This window comes from Carassius auratus, chromosome 27 (assembly GCF_003368295.1).
Source record: "Carassius auratus strain Wakin chromosome 27, ASM336829v1, whole genome shotgun sequence".
NCBI lineage: Eukaryota > Metazoa > Chordata > Actinopteri > Cypriniformes > Cyprinidae > Carassius > Carassius auratus.
Window position 1 is genome coordinate 716029 of NC_039269.1, and position 7884 is coordinate 723912.

The 7884-nt window shown below is 36.7% G+C and overlaps 1 protein-coding gene across 1 annotated transcript in view; it reads right to left on the bottom strand.

Annotated features, from left to right (window-relative positions):
• Positions 1-7884, bottom strand: part of LOC113044969 (capping protein, Arp2/3 and myosin-I linker protein 3-like) — a 54879-nt gene that overhangs the window by 12506 nt on the left and 34489 nt on the right. The window contains exons 18-24 of the mRNA XM_026205023.1: positions 6660-6741; positions 6427-6523; positions 4525-4579; positions 4019-4191; positions 2590-2658; positions 1921-2014; positions 150-248 (exon numbers count right to left, since the gene is read on the bottom strand). Coding sequence (XP_026060808.1) covers positions 150-248; positions 1921-2014; positions 2590-2658; positions 4019-4191; positions 4525-4579; positions 6427-6523; positions 6660-6741 — 669 coding nt within the window. The remainder of the gene's footprint in view (positions 1-149; positions 249-1920; positions 2015-2589; positions 2659-4018; positions 4192-4524; positions 4580-6426; positions 6524-6659; positions 6742-7884) is intronic.

The window sequence follows — 7884 nt, forward strand, 5'->3', positions numbered from 1 at the left end:
ACTGGCAGAACTAAAATAGAAATGACCCAAACTCTGAACCAGAGACGTTCATCATCACCATAACCAACATGATCACATACTAGAAGTGTGAATGTGAATGTGCATAAGGCATGCGAATATAAGGGTGGAGGTCAGGAAGCGGTCTTTACCTGTTCTGCGGTACTAGTGACCAGGCCCTGATGCAACCGAAGAGCCTGTTTCTGAGAGAAACGCTGAGTCTGGTTATTCCTTAACAAAGCCCGCTGGATCTGAGAGGAACACAGGAAAGACAGACGGACAGAGCGAGGGAGAGAATACTCATTAATGACAAAGAAAAGAACACCGATGCTTAGATAAGCCATGCAGTCATGTGGAAATTATTGTAATTATACTGGGAATTAATGAAAGATAAATGTATTGTCTGCAGTGTCCCTCTCTCAGCAATAACCTTGTAAAAGTTTCACATCTCTGGGCTCATTAAACATGTGCATAAACATTTCAATGCCTTGGGACTATTAATCTCAAAACAGCCGGACAACGGAGTTATGGATATTTCAAGGGGTCATATCATAGAAAAACAGATCTAGCTTTTTCTTTCCTTTTTTCTTTTTTATGATAAGTCCCATCTACTATGATATCTAAGGATATAACCAAATAGTCATGATCGTGGAGACAAAATGTGAAAGAAAAAAAAAATAGCTCACTGCAAATTCAACGATCGACCAATATACTCTGAATATTTAAAGGTGCTGTAGGGAACTTTTGTAAAAAAAAATAATTTTTACATTTTTATTAAACCTGTCATTATGTCCTGACAGTAGAATATGAGACAGATAATCTGTGAATAAATCAAGCTCCTCTGGCTCCTCGCAGTGGTCCTATTGCCATTTGCAGAAACTCCATCGCTCCCGGTAAAAAATAACCAATCAGAGCTGCGGTCCGTAACTTTGTTTGTGTTCAAAATGTAGAAAAATGTATATAATAAGCGAGTACACCATGAATCCATTTTCCAAACCGTGTTTTTGGCTTGTCCTGAATCACTAGGGTGCACCTATAATAAGTGTTTATATTCGGACTATTTTAGATTGCTTCAGGGATACCTCGGCGGAGTAACCCAGTACCTTTGTGATTCTTCATAGACATAAACAGAGAGAACTAGTTCCGGCTACAATGTTCTTCCGCAAGACGCAAGCAGTTCTGTTTATTAAGCTAGAGCGTCAAAAGTTACCTACCGCAGCTTTAAAGGGGTGTCATTATGAAAAACACTTAAAATCTGTAATTGTCCAATCAGAATCAAGCATTCCAGAGTGATGTTCAACACATGACCACCCAAATTTAGACATTAATGGCTATTTGGTGTTCAGCAAATTGATCCAGCCGGCAGCAACTGAAGTAACTGAACTCAAAGAAATTTAAAAAAAGAAGAAGAAGAAGAAGAAGAAAAAGGCACTGTTTTGAAATTATGGTAGTTTAAAAAAGTATTTAAACTATATTTTTAAAAAGGAATATTTCATATATAAATTAAATTATATAAAAAGTAAGAGGACAGGAAAAATGGACAACACTATTTATTTAATGCATTATTTATGAACTGTGCCTTTAAGAGTTTGCGTGTCATGTTTCAACGCTGATTATTTTGTGAACTTGTCACTTGTCATGTAGTACAGGTTTGTAAAGAGGCTGTCATTTATGGTTTGGTCAGTAGCTCTTATCTTGAAATCTACAGCTAACATTCCATAAGCTGTTATTCATTTCACCTAAACAAGATGGTCAACCAGGAACACAGGTTGTTTAAGTAGTGAGCTTCAACATATAGAAGAAAAAACCTGTTTATTTCTGTGGGTAAATGGTAATGTTGATCTAAATCTTGTCTTATGTTGTGCTTAAAATCTTGACTATCATTCTTTGGAATAATATACAAAATATATCCAGCATTCTTACCTTGGTCAGCGCCTGTTCTGTCCTCTCTGGGGCGCTCCGGTACGCCTGTGTGACATCACTGAGTGGGATAGGCATGTACTGCAGAGTGAAGTTACTGAGGAGAGAGCAGAAGACCATCGAGAACCAGAATAAAAGTTTTCCCCAAACATCGCAACTCGAGAGAGATGAATGCTAGGAAGCTGGAAAGTGTTACACATCGTCTATTTGTGTCTCAAGAAACAAGGTGTTTTTTCATGCATTCATTCTTTTTAACTTTTAACAGAGTACCATGTTTTTTTTTTCAACACTTTTCAAAGCGATGTGTACAGAGAACAACTTTCTTACAATGATCACAGTCTTCTGAATGCAAGCTCAAGTCTGCAAAACAGTTTCTATGTTAAATAATATTTGTGTAGATCTCCAGGGAAGAGAGGTGTTTTCCAGAACAATGCTCTAATTGTGCATCACAGGCAGGTCAGTGAGGTGATGAAAGACTGTGCAATCACAAACAGCTTCATGTAGGCATGGACTAGGAAGTTCTTATTTTTTCCCAGTAACAGCATGCTGTGAATAAGTTTTCAAAGAGACGAGTGAGTCAGTGCTCAGAGGGGTGAGTGTGCATTGAGGAGTGTGCATGAAATGAATGTGAACGTGTGTGTTTGTGTGTGTGTGTGTGTGCGTGTGTCATACTGTTCTAGGGCTCGAGCCACATCTTGGAAACCTGTAGCACTTGTGTTATTCCGATCCCACGTCACACTCCTACAAGAAAGAGACAAACCATGACAATTTTATTTTACTAAACCCTTATCCATTATTTAGTGTTAATAAATGCACCAGATGGGAATCTGCATGCATTTTGTACATTTTCTGCACTGATCTTCAGGAAAAATCTGATGAATTCTGAATATAGTCCAATTTGCTAAACAGACTTAAAGAATTAGGGTCATTGTCAGAATTGTTAATTGCTGTATCTGTTAATTGTAAAATTGTTAAGGCTCAGTTCAGTCTCATTCCATAAAAGCTAATGGAGGTATTAATATCTAAACATTTGTTTCTAATTATTATGCCTGTTTTGTTATACATTGCACTAATGATAAAGCCCAGAAAACATAATGAGCAAAAATAAATGAGTAAATGCATGAATATAATTGATGCATAAATATGTGAATATATACATAAACAAAAATGATAGACAGACAGACATACAGATAGATAGATAGATAGATAGATAGATAGATAGATAGATAGAGAGAGAGAGACAGAGAGAGAGAGACAGTCAAACCAGTTTGTATTTAATAGATTGGTAGGTTATAAAATGACAGTTTTATAAAATTATGTTTATGACAGAAAAGCCAAGGGACATGTTTATCACCATATTTTAAAAAATGACCCATTAGCAAATGAGCTAAAACGTTTCATTAAAAAATGCCAAGTGCACAGGATGTAGGATGTCATAAATTGTGTGCAATCAGAATTTTGCAGAACTTTGCAAAGCTTTCCATGGAAAATAATATATTTTAAAGATCTACGATCAGATTTAGCCAGAGCAAACCCTCTGTAAGATTTACTAAAGACCTGCAAAAAAAGAAAAAGCAATGAAAAGGTGCATTTGTAGGAGTTTCCCTTTCAGACGCAAATTTTTTGGGAGGAGAGTATTTAAAATAATAAAAGTTTGTGGCTGGCAATTTGCTTATATTTGTGTTATTATTTAGTGCCCCCAGAAAAGCATGTATTCGTCCATTTTGCTCCTATGTTGTTAGTAGATTCCCCATACATAATGATCATCAGATCTGCTTGTTTGTGACTAATTTGACTAATTAGTGACCTACACTAATTTGGTACACTCTGCTCAACATGGATATGATCTGGTTGTGTCTCTGTTCTTTGATTTGCACGTTGTCATTATATCACCTGCAGCATTTTCCACTCCCAGCTGTGCATTTATTGGATTGCAGTCTCATGCTAATTTGCCTTTTAAATCTGGCCCCTAGTCTTTGACATATAAAGTTGGATTCTTGGTTAACAGGTTCTATATTGTGCATTTTAGCACAGCTGGGATGCTGTATGGACCGATCAGCATCTTGAACACTCCTTTTTATAATTTACAAACCCTGAGTACCTAAGCGTGGTGTTGATCAGCAGAGCTTTGCTGAGCATCCGTGCTCCTGTGTCATCGAGTCCATTCCCGCTCAAGTCCACCTTCTTCAGGCAAGCGTTGCTGCCGAGGGCATTCACGAGCACCGTGCCCCTTGAACGCAGCCTGGAGTCAGCCAGAGACAAGCTCTGCAGGGCCTGTCAGGAAAGAGGAGCAGCGAGAGAGAGTGTGTGTGAGTTTGCAATGTCTCTGATCTGTAAAAACAGTGCTTAATAATTGATCAAGCAAGGCGATATCTGCAGTGAGAGTACTATGTGCCCTGAAGGAGAGAGATTAGAAAGAAAAGAGAGAGAGTGAAGGAAGGACGGATGAATCACTAGTGCTGTAATACACACAGCATACTGTTAAAAAGCTTTTGAAGTCTGTGTATGTGTGTGTGTGTGTGTGTGTGTTTGAGTCCTGAAAGTGTGTAAGGTGAGTACAGGAAACAAAATGTTATGTCCATGTGTATGTGCTTGTGAAATACTCACACACTCTTCCTCTTGCACCAGATGCACTAGTTTCTGCAGAACCTCGTCTAGAACCCTGCAAGCACATGAAATAGCAGGATTTACACACATACCTATAAACTCCATCAACTCCAAGATTAATGACACTTCACACACCTCCCCTCAGTCCCTCCTCTGCCTCCCTAGAGCCTCCTACTGTGTGCTCACATTGGGTTTGTGATTGCAGATGGTTTCACAGACTTTTCTAACCTGCTTACCTCGACTGCCTGTCTCAGAGAGGATATCTGTTGTATCTGTTAATCTGTGTGCTGCACGTAAGCTCTATCAACATCTACTCTATGTCATGCTGTTGATTATCATAGAAATTCATTTGGAGTAGACCCTCAATCTGTGAAAACAAACATATGATGCTTGCAGTAATGCATTTACAATGGAAGCATAAAAGGGAAGCAGGAAGTAGTATAAAAAAGGGTTTGCTAATTAAAACGTAAAATGTATGGTGGAATCACGTTCAAACAATCTGGAATGTTAAAACATCCTTTCGGCTTGAGTTTTATGTTTTAAAACAGATTACATAAAAAAATGATTTTAAGATGAGGGAACATGGAAAGGGGGTAACAGCTAATTCTGGATTGTTTATATGGATTAAACGTGAATGATTAACATATATTATATGAGTACAACAGTGACAGCAACAAGATAATCCCAACATTACAAACTTTGTTTTGAGGCAAACAAGTATTTGAAAATCAGAAAATGTTAAGTTAAAAAAACTTTTACTTTTATATAAGTAATATATATATATATATATATATATATATATGTGTGTGTGTGTGTGTGTGTGTGTGTGTGTGTGTGTGTGTGTGTGTGTGTGTGTGGGTGTGTGTGTGTGTATGTGTGTGTGTGAGAGAGAGAGAGACCCTGGATCACAAAACCAGTCATAAATAGCACGGGTATATTTGTAAAAATAGCCAAAAATGCACTGTATTGGTCTTTTATGCCAAAAATTATTAGGATTTTAAGTAAAGATTTAAAGTAAAGGCTCCATGAAGATATTTTTTACATTCCCTACTGTAAACAGGTCTATATCAAAACATAATGTTTGATCCGTTATATATATGGCTAAGAAATTGGACAACTTTAAAGGCAATTTTTTTTTGTAATAGTATCTCATCCAAACATTGTCCTATTATAACAAACCACGCAGCAGTGAAAAGCTTATTTATTCAGCTTTCAGATGATGTATAAATCTGGGGTCAAATCCAGGGTCATGACTCATGTTTATAAATACACACAACATAAATGTCTTTACTGTTACTTTTGATCAATTTAACGCATTCTTGCTGAATTCATGAATCAATTTCTTTAAAAACTGACCTTTGAACTTTTGAATTGTAGCGTACATAACTGTGTGTTATGTGTGTAGATTTATGGCTTCAACAAAAACATATACCATCGATTTATAAGCTGAGAGCTCATTGTAGTTTTGCCTTGAAAGTTTTGTATAGTTAAAAATGTATTCTCACCATCCTAGAAAACTTTTCTCTTTTCAAATAGACAATTTAGACCAGTTAGACAGCTCAAATAATATATTTACTGTAGAAGTCATGTAAGTGCTTTGATAAAGTGTTTCACATTTCCCGTTTGCCTGCAAGGCTTCCATTGTAAGTGCACAACAGTAAACACATTTTTAGTTTTTTTGGTAATCGACGACATGCCACAGATCCTGCTGATAGAGATTAAGATGTATTGAACCTTTAAGCAAGACACTTATCTGCAAACTGCTTCAGGCAGCCTGACCCTGCAGTCTAAATGCTTGTTTGTAAGTCACTTTGGATACACCCTTCTGACAAACAAATAAATGTATCCATATATCACTGTCCACTCTGTGATGTTTGTCTCTCTCAGTCCGGGAACAAGTACCTGCCCTTGATGTTAAAGTTTTTGCCCAGCAGCAGGTGTTTGAGGGAAGGGTGTCTGGAGAAGGCAGGAATGACACAGAGGAGATCACCGTCGAGCCCTGAAATGAACACAGAAATGAACAGGCAGAGCTGATGGCCACTGAAACAAAAATACAACTGAGGGGAAAGAGACAGACTTGAGGTCGGTGGTAGAAGACAAAAGCTTCCTTTCATTTATGCAGTTAGATGTCTCACCGTTGTCTGAGATGTCCAGTGTGCTGATGCATGAGACTCTGGGGAATAGGTCCTGTATTATCCCTGCTCCAGCAGACCTGAGCTGAGAGCCAGACAAACGGAGAGAATGTAAAAGAGATAGGGAACAAGGGCACACGGGGTACATAGAGAGAAGAAACACTCAAAGACTCTAACATGTATAATTTATGCTAGCATGCACTCATATTTTTCTAATAGCTCAACTGAAAGAGCATGGTGCTATCTACACCAAGGTCATGGGTTTGATTCCCACTGATAAAATAGATATTAATCCACAGTAACTTCTGCATTTTAGGCATCTTCATATTTAAGTAATGGAAGCTTGTTTAGAAAGATAATTGTAACTTGTTGTCTCACAATTCAGACTCAAGATTTTTACCTTTTTCCTTACAATTCAGAATTAAGAAATATAAACTTAAAAACTGCAAGAAAAAGAAGGAACTGTGAAATAACATTTACAATCAGATTACAATTACCTTTTTTTATTTCATGGTGGAAACAAAACAAAAAAAGAGGAGGACGCGCCTAGGATAGTTTGAAGAGTGCAGACATTGCATGCATCAGAGGTAAAAAAAAAAATATATAAATACTGTTCAGTTTCTTGCACAGACCAATTGTTTTGTGTCTTTACACATCAATGTATTAACACAAGCCACAGGGTTTAATTTGGTTTTGTTTGTGCATGTTATTTTTTTTTTTTTTTTTTTTTTTTTAGCCGTGATTCCCATTTACCTCCATTATGAGACTGATAGACTGCAACAGTTTGTGTTAAAGATCTTTGTTTGTTGTCTACTGAAGAAACAAAGTCACCGACATCTTTAATGCCCTGGGGGTAAGCAAATAAACATCAAATTTCCATCACACTTTTGGGTGTACTATCCCTGTAGGTAACGTTTCTGTGCAGGCACATAAGGTACATTATGGATACAATTAAAATTCTAAAATAAACCTAGTATTTTCATCAAAAATAAAGTAGATCCAGAATGACTTGTATATTAGAAATTGTTCTGCAAATGTATCACTTTTATAGTACATACGGGACCACGCATTTTTTTACTATTTTATCCTGACAAATATAAAATATAAAATATAAAAAAATATAAAAAAAGGTGAAAAAGTTTTTTAAAAGCACCTAAACAGTATTTTAAAGAAAAAATTATGTGAGGCATAATAATTAACATTTACATTATTATGCATTAGGCAAATG